Source organism: Chrysemys picta, chromosome 17 (genome assembly GCF_011386835.1).
Source record: "Chrysemys picta bellii isolate R12L10 chromosome 17, ASM1138683v2, whole genome shotgun sequence".
Classification (NCBI taxonomy): domain Eukaryota; kingdom Metazoa; phylum Chordata; order Testudines; family Emydidae; genus Chrysemys; species Chrysemys picta.
In genome coordinates this window covers 7,127,058-7,148,309 of record NC_088807.1, presented here as the reverse complement: position 1 = coordinate 7,148,309, position 21,252 = coordinate 7,127,058, and the positions used below count along the sequence as shown (strand labels likewise).

Below are 21,252 nucleotides of genomic sequence, written 5' to 3'. Positions count from 1 at the left end.
CCCCCATTCCAACCCCTTCCCCAAAGTCTCCGCCCCTTCCCCTGAGCACCCCACATTCCCCCTCCTCCCTCCCAGCCACACGAAACAACTGCACCAATTCTAAAGTCAGGCACGCCACTAGTATAGACTCCCATGACTTTAATGAAGCTGCTCAGTGGAGGATCTGCCCCGACGCTCAGTTTTTGGGAGCGGTCAGGACACGCAGCTCACACTGTTCTGTTTCCCAGCTCCCCAGATGCCTTGGAGCACCCAGTTCTCCTCCCTGCCCGGTAAAATCCCGGACATTTTGAGCTATTTAATTCTTTAATTCTAAAATTAGCGACTGCTGCTGCTCCCTGACTCTTCGAGCAGCCCCGTTGCCTCCGGACCCCAGCTGCTGGCCAGGCACTTCTCCTACCTGGGCTCCAGCTACTCTGCTCCTCCCCTCTCAGACTGTAAGAGCCGAGCTGCTGGCTTCGGGCAGCCCCCCCCGCCTCCGGACCCCACTTCTCCTACCTGGGCTCCAGTTGCTCTGCTCCTCCCCTCTCAGACTGTAAGAGCCGAGCTGCTGGCTTCGGGCAGCCCTCCCCTGCCTCAGGACCCAGAGCTGGCTGGGCACTTCCCTTCCCCGGCTCCAGCTGAGCTGCTCGGCTCCTCCCCTCTCAGACTCACAGAGCCGAGCTGCCCGAGCCAGCGTTACCGGCTTCAGGCAGCCCCCCCCCCCGCCTCTGGACCTTGCACCGCGGGAGCAGCTCAGCTGGAGCCGGGTAGGAGAAGTGCCTGGCTGGGGGCTTGGGGTCTGGAGGCAGGGGGCGGCTGCCCGAAGCCAGTAGCGCTGGCTCGGGCAGCTTGCCCCTGTAAATCTGAGAGGGGAGGAGCGGAGCAGAGCCGCAGCGGGAGAGGAAGTGCCGGCCGGCATTTTCCCGGAAATGTGTGGCTTTTCAGCAATTCCCCCCAGACGGGGGTTTGATTGCTGAAAAACCGGACGTATGGTAACCCTAGATTTGAGACGTGCCTGTCTCCCTGCACCACTTTGAGATCTCAAATAAACTTGGTTTGCTTCTCCACACCTGGTGTGTCTATTAGTGTGGCGCACACCGGGCAACGAACCCCGCTGCTGCCTCCTCGGGCCCTTTAGGCCGGCAACACCTTTATACATTTGGGAGCAGTTAAGTTCCAATAGAAACCCCTTATGTTCTTTTAGCAAATTTGACTAAATTGTTTATAGTCAAATGATTTAAATCAGATTGTGTCTTTGCCTGGCTTACTTACAGACATTCCTTTGGAAAAGGGCCCATCTTCCCTTCAGAATGGGTGCAAAGAAACCAAGAATTTTCTTTCTATAATACTTTTAAAAAAACATTTTTACAACGTTTGACTGCTTAATTTCCTTTCTATAATACTTTTAAAAAAAACATTTTTACAACGTTTGACTGCTTAATTTCCTTCAGCCTCTGCAGTGTTAACGTCTTACTTTTTTTTTTTTTTAATAACTTGCTTATCTTCTAAAATGACACCTTCATCAACTCAGATTTTACCATTCCAAGTATTGTTCCGGGGATCTGAAATTCCCATGCCTGTACTTCCTTTTTTTCTTACTCCTTAGCCCCTACGCACTCGGGGCTTCCAACCTGGTTTTCAATTTTTTTTTATCTGTTGCCTGCCTGCTTGTCTGGGCCCGATCCTGTTTTCCTCACTGAACCGTCCCTTTTTATGGACACTGTCTTTGTTCCACTACCAATTTAGCAAGAAGGGTGGGCTCCTTAACTATCCCCCACCCCTCCTGGTCCCTTTCCTTAAACGTTTTTTTTAAACTGTGAAATTACCACAGTATCACTCACAAACAAACAAACAAAAAATACTACACTGTATATATCTTATCTATATAGTTTTCCCCAACAGGAGCAAGAACTCGAATCCTTCCCCTATTGCCCGGCACTTCTACAACCGGGGGTTTATACACCAAATATAAAAACCCCTCCCAAGGATCAGAGCGAGAAACCCTAAGTTCTCCTCTTGTGCTCAGTCATGCTACAGCTGAGGCTGTATGCACCTAGGGTTTTTCGGTTTGGAGCGAGGATCTCTAAGTCCTCCTCCTACTGCCTGACCCTACTACAATCAGGGGTATACCCACCTGCAATTATTTCCCCCCAGCAGTCTGGGGTGGAGAGAAGGATCTAAACCTTTCTCCTGTTTCTCAGCCCTGCTACGACCGAAGGTGGGGATACTTTTTAATCATAAACATTCTCAATTCATAAAATACCAACAGTGAATACAATATTAACCACACCTGGTTCCCTTTTTACTGCCCGGTATCTTTATGACCGGGGGTGTGCACACCTGAATGTATGGTATACCTTCTTAGCAGTATTGTCAATAATTACAGCACATATTCTTCTAAACTCTCAATTCTATTAGACTGGGCAACATCTACATTAAGCAGTTTTTCTCACCCCATTGGATATTGCAGTCCTTAACATACAGGTTCGTTCCTTAAACCTGGGCCAATCTCCTCTGTTGGAGTCTTGTCTTCTTCTCAGTGTCTTGGTTGCTTGCAGCGTAGGTGAGGGCAGGAGAAGGGTCCAGCCTGGGCCCCCTGTGTTCAGTTTTATACCCTCAGTCCATGTGCTTGTAGAGCACAAGTCCAGGCATGGCTGGGGGCATTGCTGAGTCCCCAGGCAAGGTTGGGCAATTCCCCTGGTGTAGCCTCATGCAGGTGAGTCATTGCATTGTAGCTCCCTTGCTGGACAATGGCTGTTGATGGCTGTTTGACACCCTACCTGGGCATTGGTTACTTTCCTTGCTGGAGAGCTAATATCTGGCTGATTCCCCAACTTACAGCACGCTTTAGTGACAACCATACAACACAATTCTCATAACTTCATCTGCATTAATGATGTACATGTACGGATGAAATGACTTTCAGCAGATCATAACCTCTCCCCTGATAACTTATAAGGCATGCTTTATATGCAAGATCACAATTATATGTAAATGAGGAATATGGGGTTACAGGACGCTCCCCCAAGGTATAGAAGGTCACAGTGGGGCCCAGTCAAATGCCTTACAGAAGTCTAAGTGTACCACATCAACATTGCTATCTTTATCAATCAGACTTGTAATCTCACCAAAAAAAAGAGATCTGAATTAGGGTTGGATCTTTACTTTGTATTTCCTGGTTTTCAGAAGTTTGAGTGTAGCTGGACTCAGTGTTCTGGAGGGGCATGAATGAGCCACAGGCAACCTTAGCTCTGTGTTAACGAAGTTTTCTGCTCGTGAACAGGAGCTGTGGAATGTTATGGGGTATAATCCCTCACACGGGGGCTCTGGCCCCTTTTTCACACTTCAGAGCCGCGATAAGTATCTGCCGACTTCTTCGTTTCCTGCCATTGTTTGGAGGTCAAACCTGCTTTGGGAAGCTCTGACAGACCCCACTGGGCCACGCTAAAGATGCAAAAACATTTCCTAGTGGCCCAGTCCTGTGAGGGACTTTAATTGCTGTTAGTGATTCATTAGACCAATACTGCAATACATCCATGATGTACAGAAAGCTCAAACCCTCTCAGATCACCATTTTTGGGTGCAAGTGGCTCTTAGGAACGTGTGCCAAGCTGGGGCTTTCATCAGACCTCACGGCCTGGACTCTGATGAGTGGAGAAAGCAAGAGAAAGAGCCTGGAGGAGTGAGCATGGAGCTCAGAGACAGCAAAGGGGGCGCAGAGCAAGGTGCAGAGCATTGCCGTGCTCTGACCAACTGTACACAGCACAACGTTTTATTAACAAGCCCTTTGTGTGGTTGCTACGGTTACCATACGTCCGGATTTTCCCGGACATGTCCGGCTTTTTGGGCCTCAAATCCCTGTCCGGGAGGAAATCCCCAAAAGCCGGACATGTCTGGGAAAATAGGGAGGGAGGGGCTGGCGGTGCTCGGCCGGGGGCCAGGCCGGGGCCGGGGCCGGCGGTGCTCGGCTGGGGTCCGGCGCCCCAGGGCCCAAGCCGAGCCGGGCAGGAGACGCCGGGGCCAGAGCCTTTTGGCCTGGGCCGGCCGGCCAGCCACCGGAGGAAGCCGCTCGGCCAGGGGGGCCGCGCCTCCTCATGCCCCCCCGCCCCAGCCCCAGCTTACCTGCTGCCTGCCTGCTTCAGGCTTCCCGCGAATCAAATGTTGGCGGGAAGAAGCGGAGTTGGGCTGGGGCCGGGAAGGGGCGGGGTGGAGTTGGGGCGGGGCTGGGGGTGGAGTTGGGGCAGGGCCAGGGCCCCGTGGGGTGTCCTCTTTTTGGACACTTAAAATATGGTAACCCTAGTGGCTGCCCTGCATGGGCTCCTGACAGTCTCTTCTGCTCCGCTGCCTCTTGTGTCTCTGTGGATTCATTGCGGTTCACACTACGTACCTCACTGGAAGTGTGGCATCACTGAGGCTAGGTTGTGTCAGTGGAGGAATCAGGCAAGAGGCAGCACCTAGGACCTCCACCATTCAGGGCCTGCAGATGCTGACAAGCTGTCCCAGCAGAGAGCTCCAGAGAGAACACACGTAAGGTATTTCCCCTACAAGGAGCAGTGGGAGAGCCAAGGGCCGCCACAGGCGTCTGACAAGGGTACTTAGGGCTGCCTTTCACTCTCGCTACAGTGGTGCTGCAGTCCCGGCATGCCATACTCCATGTGAATTGGAGCCGATTGCTGGGCCTGGAGCAGAGGCACTGACTTATTTTCCCTCGGGGGTACTTCACCCCCCTCAGTCCGCCCCGAGGTCCCGCCTCCACTCCAGCCCTTCCCCTGAGGCCCCGCCCTTGTTCTGACTCTTCTCCCTCCCTGCTCTGCCTCTTCCCATCCCTGCTCTGCCCCCTTCCCCAAGGCCCCGCCCTCACTCCGCCTCTTCGTCTCCACTCCAACCCCTTCCCCGAGGCCCCTGCCTGCCTGCTGCTCTCCGTCCTCCCCCAAGCGCCTCCAAAACAGCTGATCTGTGACACCACCGAACAGCTCTGGTGGGTGCTGGGCACCCACTATTTTTCCCAACAGGACCCTCTGTTGCTTTTTACAGATTCAGACTAACACGGCTACCCCTCTGATACTTGACACTATTTTTCTGTGCCCCTCTCCCTCCCACAGGCTGCAAGCAGCAAGAATCAAAGGCCAGCAAGAACTCACAGGCTGGAAGAGCCAAACCCCTGATCATGGAGCCACTCCCACTATCACAAAGAAACAAATGGTTCCACCTCCCATCTTTCCTCCAACAGGTGTGTTGTGAGCAAGACATGAGAAGTCATTCTTCCGCTCTGCCCTGGTAAGGCCTCAACTGGAGTATTGTGTCCAGTTCTGGGCACCGCATTTCAAGAAAGATGTGGAGAAATTGGAGAGGGTCCAGAGAAGAGGAACAAGAATGATTAAGGGTCTAGAGAACATGACCTATGAAGGAAGGCTGAAAGAATTGGGTTTGTTTAGTTTGGAAAAGAGAAGACTGAGAGGGGACATGATAGCAGTTTTCAGGTATCTAAATGGGTGTCATAAGGAGGAGGGAGAAAACTTGTTCACCTTAGCCTCTAAGGATAGAACAAGAAGCAATGGGCTTAAACTGCAGCAAGGGAGGTTTAGGTTGGACATTAGGAAAAAGTTCCTAACTGTCAGGGTGGTTAAACACTGGAATAAATTACCTAGGGAGATTGTGGAATCTCCATCTCTGGAGAGATTTAAGAGTAAGTTAGATAAATGTCTATCAGGGATGGTCTAGACAGTATTTGGTCCTGCCATGCGGGCAGGGGACTGGACTGGATGACCTCTCGAGGTCCCTTCCAGCCCTACAATCTACGAATCTATGAATCCCTGCTCACCCAGAGACCTGAGAATCACTCCCAAAGCCTCAGGTCACAGCCACCACTTTTCTGCTACTGCACGTCCGACAGGGAGGGATATTCTTCACACCCCACTAGCTTGAGCTCATTCACTTCCATGGGGTAGGACTGGAACACCAGCACTAGGCTGCCAGGCCAGCCCCACACCTGACGGAAGCTGGCTGGTTACCCGGGAGAGCAGCAAAGACGAATGGAAATCAAAAACACTTTATTGCAAACCTATGACATCCTGGTACCCAGAAAGCAGAAACCAGCTCCACTGAAACAGGGCTGCAGCCTGCTCCACTGTCTCTCTTCTACCCGTTCCCAGCCGCCAGCACGAGGTCAGGATTTCTGAATCACCACTTGAAATTTACCTGGCAGAAAGAGAAAGCACTGAGTGTGCAATGCAGGCCCTTCGCGAAGGGGAGGACACAGAAAAAGGGAAATGCTGCCATGGCCATAGGCGCCGACTCCGTGGGTGCTCCGGGGCTGGTGCACCCACGGGGAAAAATTAGTGCTCTGCACCCACTGGCAGCCAAGCTCCCCCATGCCCCACCTCCTTCTCCCCTGAGCGTGCTGTGTCCCCGCTCCTCCGCCTACCTCGCAGCGCTTCCCGCCTGGCCGCCACTAAACAGCTGTTTGGCTGCTTTGGGGCGGGGGGAGGAGCGGGAACGTGGCGGGGAAGAGGAGGGGTCGGGGTGGGGATTTGGGGAAGAAGGGAGGGGGCGGAGTTGGGGCAGGGACTTGGAATGGGGGCGGGGCAGGGCCTCATGGAAGGGGTGGAGTCAGGGCGGGGCAGGGGGGTAGAGGAGGGTCGAGCACCCACCGGCGGGAGCAGAAGGCACCTGTGACCATGGAAAGGGGCTGGATTAGAGAGATCTCATGGCTGAGAAACCTCTGCCTGGGAAATCACTGTCCTGGCTTCATCCATGCAACCCCACCAAATACTGAACCAAGAGCCCACATCCGACTCCCTGGGGCTCTCTTTCCCTGGACACATTCCCAGACGCCTCTTCACTGAGCGCTAGCTAGGAGGGGTCCCTTCGGATGCATCCGAAGAAGTGGGCTGTAGTCCACGAAAGCTTATGCTCTAATAAATTTGTTAGTCTCTAAGGTGCCACAAGTACTCCTGTTCTTCTTACTGCAACCCAAGGCTCCCCAGGGCTCTGACAGGCAGGGAAGTAGGGAGCAGGGTGCTCGCTGGGGGCACCCCCTTCTTCCCTAGAGCAGGGATGGGGGAGGGGTATATCCTAAGGTGCCCTGGCTTGCGTCCTACTGGATCTCGGTTCCCTCTCCCCACGCAGAGGCTAACTACTTACTGGACGGCATCACCGGCACCTCGGCAGTCACAGTGCTGTCAAAGCCCAGGTTGGAGAGAGCTCCTTTCACAAGGCCACATGTAAAGGCGAGAAACTACAGGAAAGGCAGAGAGCCGGTCAGTTCTCCCCTGGGGGGCATTCTGGAGGAGCAATACTTGCCCTAGGTAGAGGGGGATCAAGCTAGGATTCACTAGCTAGACTGGGAGTGACTCTCTCTATGTGCAGACTGCCCCAGTGGCTAACCAATAGAATCACAGAATATCAGGGTCAGAAGGGACCTCAGGAATTAGGGAATTATCCTCACAGTCATGGACTCCTCTGGTGAAATCCGGGCTTGCCCAACTCAGTGGGGGTTCTACCATTGACTTCAGTGGGCCCAGGATTTCACCCCCACATTGTAAGGCCAGAAATAACAGTAAAGATCATCTGCTCGGATCTCTTACATAACACGGGCCAGATAACCTCCTCCACTGATTCCTGCATCAAGCCCGTAACTTAGGGCTGAGAACCGCATCTCTTTGTAAGATGTCCCATTTTAATTTAAAGACTCCAAGTGGTGGAGAATCCGCACCACTCTTAGGTGAATTCTCCCAGCGGTTAGTTACTCTGACTGTTAAAAATTTGCACCTTATTCCTACTTTGAGTTTATCTAATTTCAACTTCCAGTAACTGGAACTTGTTCTAACTCACTTGGCTAGATAAAAAAACCCAGAAACCTCCTCCACATGTAACCGTAACTGTCTTTTGGATAAACTAAAGAGACTGAACTCTTTAGTTTCTCCCCAGTCATTCTGGTAGATATTCTCAGCACCTGCTCCAATTTTTCCAACATCCTTTTTAAAACGTGGACCCCAGAATTGGAGGCAGCATCTCAGTACTGGTCTCATCAATGTTCTACAGAGGGAAAATCACTCTCCTGCTCCTACTCACTACTCCCGTTAACCATGGGCGGCGGGTATAACAGGCCAGAGGAGGCGTAGCCTCCCCAAACAGCCCAGATTGACCCTGCCCATGCTTCACCCCCAGACCCTCTCCTGCCTGCTTCCAGTTCCCGCTCTTCCCCCGTGGCTCGGGTGGGGGCGGGCCAGCCTGTAACTGGGACTCGGGGCGACTGGGGCCAGTGCTCGCACCGCCCAGCGCATCGGGGCTGGGGGCCGCCCGCCTGGTGCTTCGGGGCTGGGGGCCGCTGGGGCCGCCCGCCCGGCGCTCTGGGGCTGGGGACTGCCTGTTCGGCGTTCCGGGGCTGGGGGCGCTCAGGTGGCCGTGGTGGGGTTGCTCTAGGCTCTGGTGGGGATGGGGCAGGACCTCAGGCAGAAGGGGAGTGGCTGGGGGATAGCCTGCCCCAATGGGCGGTTCACACGCGACCCATGTCATTAATGCATCCAAGCATCCTATTAGCTCTCATATGGGCTTTCAACAGTTACACGAGCTCCACGTTCAAAGGACAACAGTGATGGACTTCACCAGAGGACCTGGAACCCAGAGCACAGGAAAGCAGGCCAGGTCAGAGTCCATGCAGCTGTGTTTATTATTTTAGAACATCCAAGGTATGCTGAGGCCCCCCAGATGAGGCAGAAAGGCCTGGTCCCTGCCCCAAAGATCTTTTATAACCTAATATGGGCTATCTGAGCTTGAGAGGGGCAGTCAGTCCCAGGGGAAAAGCAGCCACAAGGCCTACCTGGTTCGGATTCCGCTTCCAGCTTGGCTTGCTATGGCAAGAGGCAACACACAGCATGTCCACGACTGCTTTGGAGGAATTTAATCTGTTGGGTTTTATATGGGGGATCTGAACACGGAAGAGGGTTTTAGCTGTGGTGACAGAGGTCACAGTGCAGCCTTTCCTGTGGCCCTGACAAACAAGGAGGAGATGTTTCTACTGGAGGATGGCCCCACGTTGGGCTTACCTTGGGTGCCTCCTCCAGGTACTGCTTCCCATTGGACAGCTGGCTTAGGAGGAGGAATTGATTGTCTTGCAGCATGTAGGTTCCCTGTGGGAATGAGAGATCTGTGGGTCAAGATGGCTGGGCCTCAGAGCCGCAAATACTAGGCCCGTTAAAAATTAAACCAAGAGTCAGACTGTGTGAGCAGCATGTACCAGGGTGCCCCCTGCGCAGCACACGAGACCATCAGCAATCGCCTAGAAATCCATCGCTGACTGCCACAGGCTCCCGCAATGCCAAGCCCCCGATCCTAGCACAGCAGGAAGGGCACTTCCTTCCACTAAATGATCCCAGTGCTGCTCTGCGGGGGGAGTACTCCAGCTTGGTCAGTGCACTCGCTGTCTCTGACGCAGCCTTCGGAGGGACCCCTGATCTGCAAATGGCACCTCGGAATCTAAGTCAGGTCAGTTCCAAGGCAGGGACAGGCACAGGACTCCCAGAACACTCTGGTCCAGTTCTGGATACATTTCATGGTCTTTGTATTAATCTCTGAGCTCTAATGGGCTAGGACCTGCCAACCTCAGTGACCACCTCTCTCCCCAGGACAATGGGGACAATAGGGTGGAACTCTGGGGCTGGGCATTCTTACTGGAGGGTCCTCAGCTGAGGAGCTCTGTTCTCCTGGAAAAAAGGCTGCGCTTGTGCCACACACCCCTGAGCCACAGTGCCAGACTCAAATGTTTGCTCAGGCCTCTTGATACTACCTGGGGCAGCAGCCTAGTCCTTCTCCACCCTCCTCTTGGAATAAGCTATGGAGCAAGAAGTGCTTTGGGGAGAATGAATGCTTCTCTTCTCACTTGTCTGCATTGTGCAGCAGGGACACTGAGATAGAATCATAGACTATCAAGGTTGGAAGGGACCTCAGGAGGTCATCTAGTCCAACCCCCTGCTCAAAGCAGGACCAATCCCCAATTTTTTTTTTGTTTGTTTTTTGCCCCAGAACCCTAAATGATCCCCTCAAGGATTGAACTCACAACTCTGGATTTAGCAGGCCAATGCTCAAACCACTGAGCTATCCTCCCCCCCTACGGAGGAGCCTCCAAAGGCCAAGACAAAACTGTGGGAGAGCATCCAGTCATCCTGGGAGCAGGGGAAAGCCTCGCAGCTCTTACCTGATGGTTGGTGCGCAGATTATCCACCTGCTTCTTGAAGACGGTCATCCACAGATCCTTGCAGAGGAATTTCAGGACGTCCAGCTCATCCTTGAATGACGGAGTCTCCTTTGTCAACCTTCAGCAGAAGGGGGAAATCGCAGAGTTTGGTAATTGTCTCTTTGAATGGGTCCTACAGTATCAGGCAGCGGGACTAGAGAAAACCCGGAGCTGAGTCACCTGTCAGAGCAATGCTGACAGGATCATTGGCAGACTGCCCAGGGCTCTAGCTCCATCATTTCCTGTTTCCCTTGTATCTTGTCAAAAGAGATTAAGCACTAGACGTATCAGAAAGGAAGTTGGATTTACTCAGGCCTGGGCTTGGAGCCCTGCCTGGGAAGGGAGCTGGGAGCCCCTTCAGCACATGCAAGGGGGATTGAAGCCACTCCGGCATTTGGAAGTGCTTTTCACTTAACAGCTCAACAGAAGGGCTAAACATTTTCAAAAACAACGAAGTCGCTTAGGAGCCTAAATATCATTCACTTTCTGTGTCTATTTGAGTCAATGAGCTTCAGGCTCTTAAATCACAAATGCGCTTCCTTTGTGCTCTCTCATGGTTTTAGGACACATCCCCCATGGAGTCAGCCACCCCGGCCTAGCGCAACATCCAAAACTCTGCCCATCAGCTAAGCCAACAGACTCACCAGCTCATTCTGCTGCCCAGTGGGCAGGAGGAACTGCAGGAGGGCAGACAGCCCAAGCAAGGGGAGCACAGAGCAAACGGTGCCAAAATTGGAAGTGAATCCAGCTTCAGGACCCCTGCCGTGTCCCAGCCCTTCCTGGGCAGTAGCGTAGCTAGTGGGGTGCAGGGGAAGCAGCCGCTTCCCCTCAGCAAATTTGCCAAAAGCGGCGCCTTTCCAAAGGCGGCTGGAGGAGCGAGGGGAGGCGCAGGCTGGCTGCCCGCAGCGTGGCCGGCAGCCATGGGTGGGCGGCGGGCGCGCGGCCAGGGACCGGGGGGGGAGGGGCGCAGCATGCGGCCTGAAGCCACGGCCAGAGGAGCGGGGGGGGGATCCATTCCATGTTTCATCTCTGACCCCTACCTGTATCATGCGCCAAACCAAAATCCAAGAGCTAAAAAAACTCTCAATCTGGCTCCAGCCATCACAAACTGACCTCATCCTTACTCTGAATTGTATTGATTGGCTGGTATACACAGTATCTCAGTTCTAGGCCGAGAGAGCAACATAGAAGGTTTGTGTGGGCGTCTGATGAACAAATGTAGTTTGGGTGGGCGGCGGGCGGGCATGCGGCCGGAGGAACGGGGGGAGGCGCAGCATGCGGCCGGCTGCTGCAGCCGGAGGAGCGGGGGGAGGGGCGCAGGGTGGCGGCCGGCAGCCATGGGGGGACGGCGGGCGCGGCCGGAGGAGTGTGGGGGTGCAGCATGGCGGCCAGCAGCCGTGGCTAGAGGAGCGAGGGGGGGGGGCTGTGGGGGTGGCACGGCAGGGCTGGAGGAGCCATGGGGGGTGGAGGGGTGGTGCAGCCCGAGGAGCCAGCCAAGGGGGGCGTGGCCAGAGGAGGAGCCAAGGAGGGGGCGCCTTTTTTATGTTTGCTCCCCCTCCTCTTAGAAGCTGGCTATGCCACTGCTCCTGGGGCCTTCCCTCCCTGGTCCTCATCGGGCTCCATTTCAGACTCTGATTCACTCCCAGTTCACAGGGACCGTTTTGTACTGGGAGCTGCTCCTGCCGATCTGTCGTCCATGTTAAACTTCCTCCTCCACCGTCACTCCATGAATCTCCCACCCCACCCCGCCTGTGCTCTGGTACTCTGCACTCACCTCTCCGAGAGTCCTTGGCCCACTCGGAAACCCACTCCCTCCAGGGCACCGAGACCTTTCTCCTGTTCCTGTCAAACACCACAGATGAAAAGGCTCAGAATGGAGTCCGTGCACGTGAGCCATTTGTCTGGCGCTGGGATTAGCCTCGCCTAGCAGCCCCTCCATGGCTTCAGAAGGGTGGGAGAAGGTCTCTGACCTGGGAGCATCAGGGCAAGATGCAGCATTGTGAAGTTGACGTTGAAGAGTGGGATATGGTGGGTTGGGTTGAGGGGGGTAGGGGAACCTGATGCACACTGTGAAGTTTCATTGATTTGTTGACTCCAAGGCCAGAAGGGACCATTGTGAATGTGATCATGTAGTGTAGGGTGACCAGATGTCCCGATAAAATTGGGACTGTTCCAATATTTAACCCTTTGTCCCACATCCCGATCAATGTATGATTGGGACACCAATTGTCCTGATATTCAGGTAAGGAGGCAAACGGAGGGAGGCACTGACCCCATGGGTGCTCCAGGGCTAGGGCAACCATGGGGAAAAATTGCATCCAAGCTCCGCCTCCTCACCTCCCCCCCTCCAGCACTTCCTGCCACCTAACAGCTGTTTGGCGGCGCTTAGCGCTTTCCAGGAGAGAGGGGGGAGGAGCGGGTATGTGGCGAGCTCAGGGGAGAAGGCGGAGAAGAGGCGGGGACTTGGGGAAAGGGAGTGGAATGGGGGTGGAGCAAGGGCGGTGCAGGGGCAGGAAGAGGCGGAGGGTGAGCAAGCACCCACCTGGCAGAAGGGAAGTCAGCGCCGTAGGGGTGAGTGGCTGGCGGGGGGTGAAGAGGCGAGCGGTGGGCAGGCAAACAGGCGAGCGGTGGGTTGGGGACTGAGGGATGCAGCAAACCAGCAGCAGGCCAGGGGATAAGGAAGGGCGCAGTGGGGGGGCCGAGCGGGACCTGGGGCCGAGTGGGGGTGGACTGTGGGCGGGGCGGACTGTGGGCGGGGCTGATGGCACCGCAATGTGTCCTGATATTTTAGTGTGGTGATCTGGTCACCCTAATGTAGTGTGACCTCCCCCATATAGCACAGGCCAGAGAACCGCACCCAGCCTTTGGCACAGAGCCCCAACCCCTTCACTGCACCCAGCCTCTGGCACAGAGCCCCGCCCTCACTGCAAAGAGCCCTGCACTGCACCCAGCCTCTGACACAGAGCCCCGCCCCCCACTGCACTGAATGCTGGCACAGAGCCCCGCCCTGCATCTAGCCTCTGGCACAGAGCCCCGCCGCACACTGCACCCAGCCTCTGGCACAGAGCCCCGCCCTCACTGCAAAGAGCCATGCACTGCAACCAACCTCTGGCACAGAGCCCCGCCGCACACTGCACCCAGCCTCTGGCACAGAGCCCCGCCCCCAGTACAGAGCCCCGCCCCACACTGCACCAAGCCACTGGCACAGAGCCCCGCCCCCAGTACAGAGCCCCGCCCCACACTGCACCAAGCCACTGGCACAGAGCCCCGCCCCCAGTACAGAGCCCCGCCCCACACTGCACCAAACCACTGGCACAGAGCCCCGCCCCCAGCACAGAGCCCCGCCCCTCGGCAGCGCACCCCGCCCGCAGCCAGCGACTCGCCGCCCGACCCAGAGCCTTGCCCCGGCTCGGCGCGCCCTCTCACCCCCCCTCCCCTCACCGCACACAGCGCATGCGCCATCTCCATGTGCAGCGCCTGGAACAGCGGCGAGTCAGCCATGGCCGGAGTCGCGACTTCCGGGATCGGACACCATGTGACTGATCATGTGACCTGCCTGCCATGGGATCATATGACCTGGACTCCGTCTGTGCCGTTCCTGTTCCCCCTCCGCGACAGCGGGTAGCGAAGAGAAGCGGGTGGGGGCGGGGCTGGTGGCTCGGACTGTGGGGGCTGTTTCAGGGACCTGAGGAAGGGGGGGGACTCTGGGGGAGGGGTGGGGGAGTGTGGGGTGAGCACGGGTACTCTAGGGGGATGAGTGGGGGGCGCTCGGGGAGAGGGACAGAGGCTCGCGGGGGGAAGGGAGTGGGGGGCGCTCTAGGGGGATGGGTGGGATGATTGGGGGACTCTGGGGGAGGGGAGTTGGGGGCGCTCTGGGGAGAATGGAGATGCTCTTGTGGGAGAGGTGGGATGAGTGGGGATGCTCTGCGGATGTGGGGAAGTGTGGGGGCACTCTGGAGAAGCAGGGGTGCTCTGGGGTAGAGGTGGAGGAGTAGGGGGCTGGGTTGGGAGAGTTGGGGTAGGGGACTGTAGGGGGAGCAGGGTGCTTTCTGGGAGAGGGGCTGGGGAGGAGGCTCTGGAGCAGAGGTGGAAGGGATGTCTGTGGGGCGTGTATGGGAGGTTTCCCTGAGAGATGAATGACAGGCTTCCGGGACTTTGCCCATGGCCATATTGTGCCCTGTGCTGATGTCCGTCATGCCATGGACTGGTGGTCTCCCTATCCTGTTACTATGTTGCCCTCCACTTGGGGTCATTCACCGCCTCTCTCCTGGCTGGGTACCTGCCATCCAGGGGCTGTTGGGCTGGGTTGTTGCTGGCACGTAGCACTTCAGCTAACGGCCCACCTAACTGCTCCCCCCTGGAACTTCACAACCACTTGCCAGCTTCTTCCGGGCTCCTGGGACCCGTCGACCTTCCGAGCTGTCTCAGGCTCTTCTCCATTGTCTCAGTTTCCCCTCTCTTGCTGTGATTGACCTGCTTTTGTTTCTTTAGGTGGCTGAAGCCCAAGGATGGCAGCACCCCAAAACAAAGCAGTGGTTCAAGGGGAAGCATCTGAGACTGATTCCGACGAAGAAGTTTATCTGTCGTCCGTTCCCCAGGCCTCCTTTCCCAGCCTCTCTGGTGTGAAAGTCCTCGGGGAAGCATCTGAGACAGATGACGAAGACGAAGGGAGCCCAAGTGGGCACAAAGTCAAGTCTAAGCTAGTTGACCTGGACCTGCCTCCCCTGATTGTCATCAGGAAGGAGGAGCCAAGGTCTCCTGTGGGAATAGAAGAGAAACCTGCCCTTCGTATCCAGCACCAGGGGCGCTACAGCACCTTGCTGCAACAGAAGCTGATTGAGAGCAATGCCCGCTTGTACTACGATGTCAGCAGCACCATCAAGCAGGTGTATCAGATGGCCACCAAGGAACTCGGCACCATCACTGCACAGCTCAGCAACTCGCAGAGCGGCATCATCAACGCCTCGCACAATATCCGCCTCGTTCTGGATGACTTGCAAGCGGTGGCTGACAAGATGGACATCGTCACCAGCTGCAACCTGCTGCCCGATATCCAGATGGAGCTGCCTCCTGCATAACCTACCCCTTCTCTTGGAACTAGGGGACCTGAGCTACCCCGCTCTGTTGGCAGCTTGGTGTGCTGGGCTGGGTGGTTACTGATGGGTACTGGCTTGTCCCAAGGAGGGGATGTGGAATATCAAATGGAACTGCTTTAGCCCTGAAGGGTCTTTGTAGTTTTGAGGATGACAATACTGCCCAGCTAGTCCCAAGCGAATTAATGACCAAGGTCTCAGGGAACACCGCTCCCAGCATGCACAAAGGTCTCATGCAACTGCTGCTTAAGAGAACTTCTGTTAACATTATCATGTGGCTGGAGCTAATCCCAAGAAATAAGTGCAGTGGATGCACTGTAAGGTCTGTGCTTTAGGGTAACACTTTCAGAGTAGTATGACCAGCACGTGTCTGAAGGCCAAGGACAGTGCCTGTCCTGTAGCTGATGGAAGTAAACAGCTCTAAGCATGGAATGTGTGGGTTCTTTTTTCTGAAGCGTCTCCATGCCTCATCTGGTCAGCGAAACTACTAAAGGGACTAACTGTCATGTGGATATGTCCCCAACACAGAGCAGTTGTCAGATGGTCATTTCCAGTCATCCCTCCCCAGGACGGAATTTAAAGCAGTGATTTCTCAGTGAAAGGTTTCTCAGCCTGTTCCCTGGTGTTTTATCATTTGTGAAGCTAATACAGGCTCAGTTATGCTGACAAATACCGTCAGCTCTAGTTCTGCCATTTTCTTCTCTCCCACCTACTTCTAGGAGGTGTCCTTGGTCTTCTCCCTCTACACCCTTTTTTGTCATCTCCTCCACTCACCTGACTTCAATTACCATATTTACACCGATGACTCAACCCTACTTGTCCAGTCCTACATCTCCATCTGTCTCTGTATCCTCCTTGGTCATGCCTTCCTTTAGCATAGTGCTGAGTATCCCTGCCTGTTATGCGGGAGACAGGGTTTGATTTCCTGACTGAGAGGTTTCACTTGATTATGTGACCTGGTAGCCTGCAACAGCAGAGGATTGGACCCAGGAGGTTCCTTCCAGTCCCGTGTATCTTCCTCCTGGATGTCTTGCTGCTATCCTAGGCCCAGATCCTCAGTGGTATTCAGGCTCCTTAACTTCCATTGATTGCAATGGAAATTAGGACCCTAAATACCTTTGAGGATTTGGGCCCTAGCAACCAAAGTCGTCTCTTTCCCTTTCTCTGTCACTGTACAGAACACCACCATCAGGCCTGCAACTTGGGTGTCATCTGTAACTTTTCCCACACCTCACACACCCAGGTAGTGCCTAAATCATGCTGCAACTTCCTCTGTAACAGCTTGCCTTTTATCTCTGTTCATCCTGCTCACTCTCTCCTCTGGGCCCTCACCATCTCCTGCTTGGCTCCTATAACCTCCTCCATGGCATCCCTGAAACCCACATTGTTCTCCTGGCCATTCATTTTGATTTAGTTGGGGATTAGTCCTGCTTGGAGCAGGGGGTTGGACTAGATGACCTCCTGAGGTCCCTTCCAACCCTGACATTCTATGATTCTAAGACAAGATGTAACCATTATGATCATCTAGTCTAGCCCGTGTCATGCAGATCAGAGAACTGCATCCACTGATTTCTGCATCCAGACCACAAACCTCAATTCAAAATGCTGCTGCTAAGATTATTATTTCCTTGTATGAGTGTAGTGTGATGCCTAGGTGTCTTAGTCATCCTGGCCTATTACTCTAACCATCTCAAACCCGCTTGAATCCCTCTGCTGGCTCTCCCCACTTTTCTGTATGAGATTCAAGCTTCTTGTGCTCACCTTTAACCCTCCCCCCCAGTCGTCAATCTCCTTCCCCTTCTGTTCACTTCTCCTACAAGCCCCTTTGCCCTATCTCACGCCACTCCTTATGCAGGGAACGCTCTCCCTTAACTAGTCTGTTTAAAAACAGCTCTCCCACACAAAGCAAACAGCCCCTGCCCCAGCTTGTCCTTCAGATCCCTTCTTAAGATTCCCTTTTCTTCTGCCTACATAAGAGCTAATTGGCCCAGCAAAGGGAGCTCTTGCACTCAGCGTGGCTGTAGCATGATCACTTTTGAAGACTGCCTCCCGTTCACTCTGGAATTGCAGAGAATGTTCTAAGTATCAAGGGCAGAAGCCTGTTGATTTTGATGAAAATCAGAAAACTGGAAAAGGCTGATTTCTGCTGATCTAAACGGTATGTTTCTGTAGGCTCTGGACACAGGGGTGAGGCAGTTACCTCCCCCAGGCTTGTGGTTGGGGAGCATCACTCCATAGAAGGATGAGGCGGTGAGGTGAGGTTAGATTTAGGGAACCATCGGGCTTCCTCTGCTTGCAGCACCGGGTAGGTCCACGCTACCCGCCCGATTCGGCGGGTAGAGATCGATCTTCTGGGATCGATTTATCGCGTCTCATCTGGACGTGATAAATCGATCCCAGAAGCGCTCCCCCGTCGACTGCAGAACTCCTGCTCGCCGAGAGGAGGAAGCGCTGTCGACGGGGGAGCTTGCCTGCGCCGCGTGGACCCACAGTAAGTACACTTAGTTCGATCTAGGAAACGTCGACTTCAGCTACGCTATTCTCGTAGCTGAAGTTGCGTTTCCTAGATCGATCCCCCGTCCCAGTTGGACCAGCCCACCCAATGAGCACTCTGTGGGCCTGGTTTTCGTGGAAATCAAGCTGCCAGAAGCCTCTTGCCCCTGCAGTCTGGCCAGCATCCCACTCAACAGACCCTTGCCCCCCACTCCAGCCAGCTGCACCCCCCACTTCAGTTGGCACCTTTGCATTGGGGAGACAAGTGTCTGGGGACAAGGGGCCCAGCTGCGTGTTCACCTCAGCTTGCGTAAGTGACAAGGTGTGACCCTTTAGTTATTATTGCAGTTAATGTCTCACCAGGGTTAAGTTGGTGGTAAGTACTGAGGTCAAATTGATCTTTTGTGTCTCCGATTACATACAAAAACTACATTAAAAGAATGGTCAGTTGACAAAGTCACGCACTCAAAAGTTAGGAAATACCAGAATTAAGGTTGTCTCTGTCTCCTTGTACTTATGTATTTTGAGTCCCGTCTTTAACTATATACTCACATAGTATTTTTCCACAGTACGTCTCCCTCCATCAGGGGACTGGCTGGGTGGTGCTAGCTGAATGGGTAATTGTTCAATATTTTATGCAGGCATATGATTCAGTGAGTGGTCTCTTCCGTATTTAGTGTTTGGCTAATGAGCAGTAAACACCGAATTATTCATTTCCTCATGGGCTCTTCTCTGGTACTAGGGTGACCAGATGTCCCGATTTTATAGGGACAGTCCTGATTTTTGGGTCTTTTTCTGATATAGGCTCCTGTTACCCCCCCCACCCCCGTCCCGATTTTTCACACTTGCTATCTGGTCACCCTATCTGGTACCCATCATTGTCATAGCTGAGTGCTTCTTTAAATTATATCTCTTCACAAGACCCTGGGAGATATTTACTGTGCCTGGCTCACAAGTGAGGAAATGATACACAGAGAATTGCGAAGGGTTCGCTCATTTTGTTTGGGCGCTGAACTTGAGACACAGTTGGATTTTTTGAAAACGCTGCTGCTGCTGTTGTCTTGTCCAGGATAATCATCTCAGGCCATGAAGTTCTAGAAAAAACTTGGCAACTCCCACAGGGAATAAGTGTAGTGGAGAGAATCACTTGCCTTACAATATGACATTCAAAAGTGTGGGCAGTGTTAAAGTCTGCTCTTGGCTGTGACAGATGTAGCAATTACCTGCAGTATGCTGGACAAACCTTGTTGAATGAAGTTGTATTTTCGGAATTCGTTGCATTAAAAATGCAAATGTTTGTGTTGTTGTGGGATTGTGGTCTAACAGAAACGGTGGGAAGCGTTGTGAGCTTCAGGGGACATATTTAAAACAACGGGCCAGACAAGATTAATCTTCTAGTGCAGGGGTGGCCAACCTGTGGCTCCGGAACCACATGGGGCTCTTCAGAAGTTAATAGGTGGCTCCTTGTACAGGCACCGACTCCGGGGCTGGAGCTACAGGTGCCAACTTTCCAATGTGCCGGGGGGTGCTCACTGCTCAACCCCTGGCTCTGCCAGAGGCCCTGCCCCCACTCCACCCCTTCCCGCTCCTCCCCTGAGCCTGCCGTGCCCTTGCTCCTCTTCCCCCCGGCCCAGACCTCCTGCATGCCATGAAACAGCTGATTGGGAGGTGCAGGGAGGGAGGGGGAGGCGCTGATCGGTGGGGCTGCTGGTGGGTGGGAGTTACTGGGAACAGGGGTGGGGGGAACGGCTGATGTATTACTGTGGCTCTTTGGCAATGTACATCAGTAAATTTTGGCTCCTTCTCAGGCTCAGGTTGGCCACCTCTGTTCTAGTGAGTGGCTTTCCTAAGCAATACGTGGCAGAATGGGAATGCAAATTACCCACCTCTGGTCCCATCCTTCTGAAGCTGCACCCTGAGGAGAAACGCGTTGTCTGCTGATAACTCATTACATGAGGACAAGTTCAGCAGCCCAAACTGGATAAAAGAGTGACTCAGAGTCATGGGGTTGCTTGTTCTGAGCTAACAGCTGTTATGAACTTGTTAGCACAGAAAAAACCCAGGCTGGTGGAGCGCGGGAGGTCGGGTTTGAAACACTGTTTAATGGCTGGAGCCCTTAGTGGAGTTCAGGTTTTAATATTTTCTCTCTAATACTTTTACCTTAAGAAGAAATGTACTTGCTTAGAAGGGGCTGTGTCGTAGCATAACTGTGGCAATTGCATGGTTTATAGCCTCCGAGGGGAAAAGCAGACCAGGGTGCTTGGGCAGGCGGACTTTGCTGGGGAATTCCCAGTGTAGGCAGGGAACTCTGCAGCCTGGAAATCGCCACGTCAGGTGGGAGAGAACGTTAGGAGTGTTGGTGACAATGTAGGATTCAGGCCTGTATCTTTGCCTGAGATAGAATTTTGGGTCTTGTTTGCCCGGTTGATTTTTGATATTCTTATATCTTATACTAATGTGTGCAAACCAAGGACAAGGACTGTGTGTGTTGCTTCTGCCTAGCCAGATGAGTTTGTGAGTATAATGGGAACAGCTAAGAGCAGTTAGTGTGTTCCTGGGCATGGTGGAAGTATAATATACAAGTGCACACTTTAAGATTGCCTCAACTCCTATCTCAAGGCAAGGTCAAGCAACCAGTGGGGAGGGGCAAAGAGAGGTGTGGGGGAAGGTATAAAACACTAAAAGGCCAAAGAAATGCCTTTCCCTGACTGTAGCACAACCTCATTCCTCACCCCTCCCATGGGATATAAAAGAGGTGGGACAAAGACCCCAGACTCACAACCCCCAAAACGGAACATGACCATAAATTGTCAGTGTTGGGACTGAGGACGTGCGTTTCAGGTATAATTATGCCTGCTAAGGAGTGGGGAGAAGGGGACCGGGACCGTCCTTAGGCATATGCAGCATACGCAGCTGCGTGGGGCACCATGAAATTTGGGGCAACAAATTGTCCAAAATTTCATGGTGCCTAGGCAGCTGCGCATGCCGCATATGCGGTAGCACCAGCCCCAGCGACTAGCTCTATCCCTCGGCTGGCCGCGCCGTGGGCTGCGCCCACTGCAAGGGGCACATCCCTAGGCAGGTAGGGGGTCCCGGACAACTCCCTCCACCCCACCTCTTACCCTTCTCCCCCCGGACCACCCCCATTCCACCTCTTCCCCCAGCGACTCCACACTCACTGGCAGCGGCGGGAAGCGGCACAACCAGGCCCTAGCCCGCTCCACTCGGCCAGCTCCCAGCCACGTTGCTCCGCTTCCCGCCACCAGTGCGTGCGGGGAGGTTGGGGAAAGAATCGCCTTCCGCACTCACTGGCAGCATCAGAGTTATAGACATGCTCACTGGAAACTATCCCCAGTACACATTGCATTGCCTGCACTTCAGACTTCTGGCCTTTTGGATGTGTGTGTGTGTGTGTGTCTCTCTCTCTCTTGGGAAAGCCCCTAACAACATTCC

General features: G+C 54.1%; 2 protein-coding genes across 4 annotated transcripts; one reads left to right on the top strand and one right to left on the bottom strand.

Moving 5' to 3' along the window:
- Positions 1 to 6,012: 6,012 nt before the first annotated feature.
- Positions 6,013 to 13,776, bottom strand: TRAPPC6A (trafficking protein particle complex subunit 6A). 2 transcript variants are annotated; one of them, XM_005295682.5, is made up of 6 exons: positions 13,655 to 13,776; positions 11,988 to 12,055; positions 10,175 to 10,292; positions 9,027 to 9,110; positions 7,123 to 7,216; positions 6,013 to 6,177 (listed from the first exon to the last, which is right to left on the bottom strand). In XM_005295682.5, the coding sequence occupies exons 1-6, from the start codon at positions 13,712 to 13,714 to the stop codon at positions 6,146 to 6,148; spliced, it is 456 nt and encodes a 151-aa protein (XP_005295739.1). In that variant the 5' UTR covers positions 13,715 to 13,776; the 3' UTR covers positions 6,013 to 6,145. The 2 variants fall into 2 exon arrangements, with proteins under 2 accessions (XP_005295739.1, XP_065426799.1); XM_065570727.1 differs by lacking the exons at positions 6,013 to 6,177; positions 7,123 to 7,216 and adding an exon at positions 7,231 to 8,908.
- Positions 13,696 to 15,738, top strand: BLOC1S3 (biogenesis of lysosomal organelles complex 1 subunit 3). Of its 2 annotated transcripts, none has more exons than XM_005295683.5 (2): positions 13,696 to 13,834; positions 14,705 to 15,738. In XM_005295683.5, the coding sequence occupies exon 2, from the start codon at positions 14,722 to 14,724 to the stop codon at positions 15,289 to 15,291; it is 570 nt and encodes a 189-aa protein (XP_005295740.2). In that variant the 5' UTR covers positions 13,696 to 13,834; positions 14,705 to 14,721; the 3' UTR covers positions 15,292 to 15,738. The 2 variants fall into 2 exon arrangements, with proteins under 2 accessions (XP_005295740.2, XP_042702736.2); XM_042846802.2 differs by having other exon boundaries at positions 13,748 to 13,851.
- The last annotated feature ends 5,514 nt before the right edge of the window (positions 15,739 to 21,252 follow it).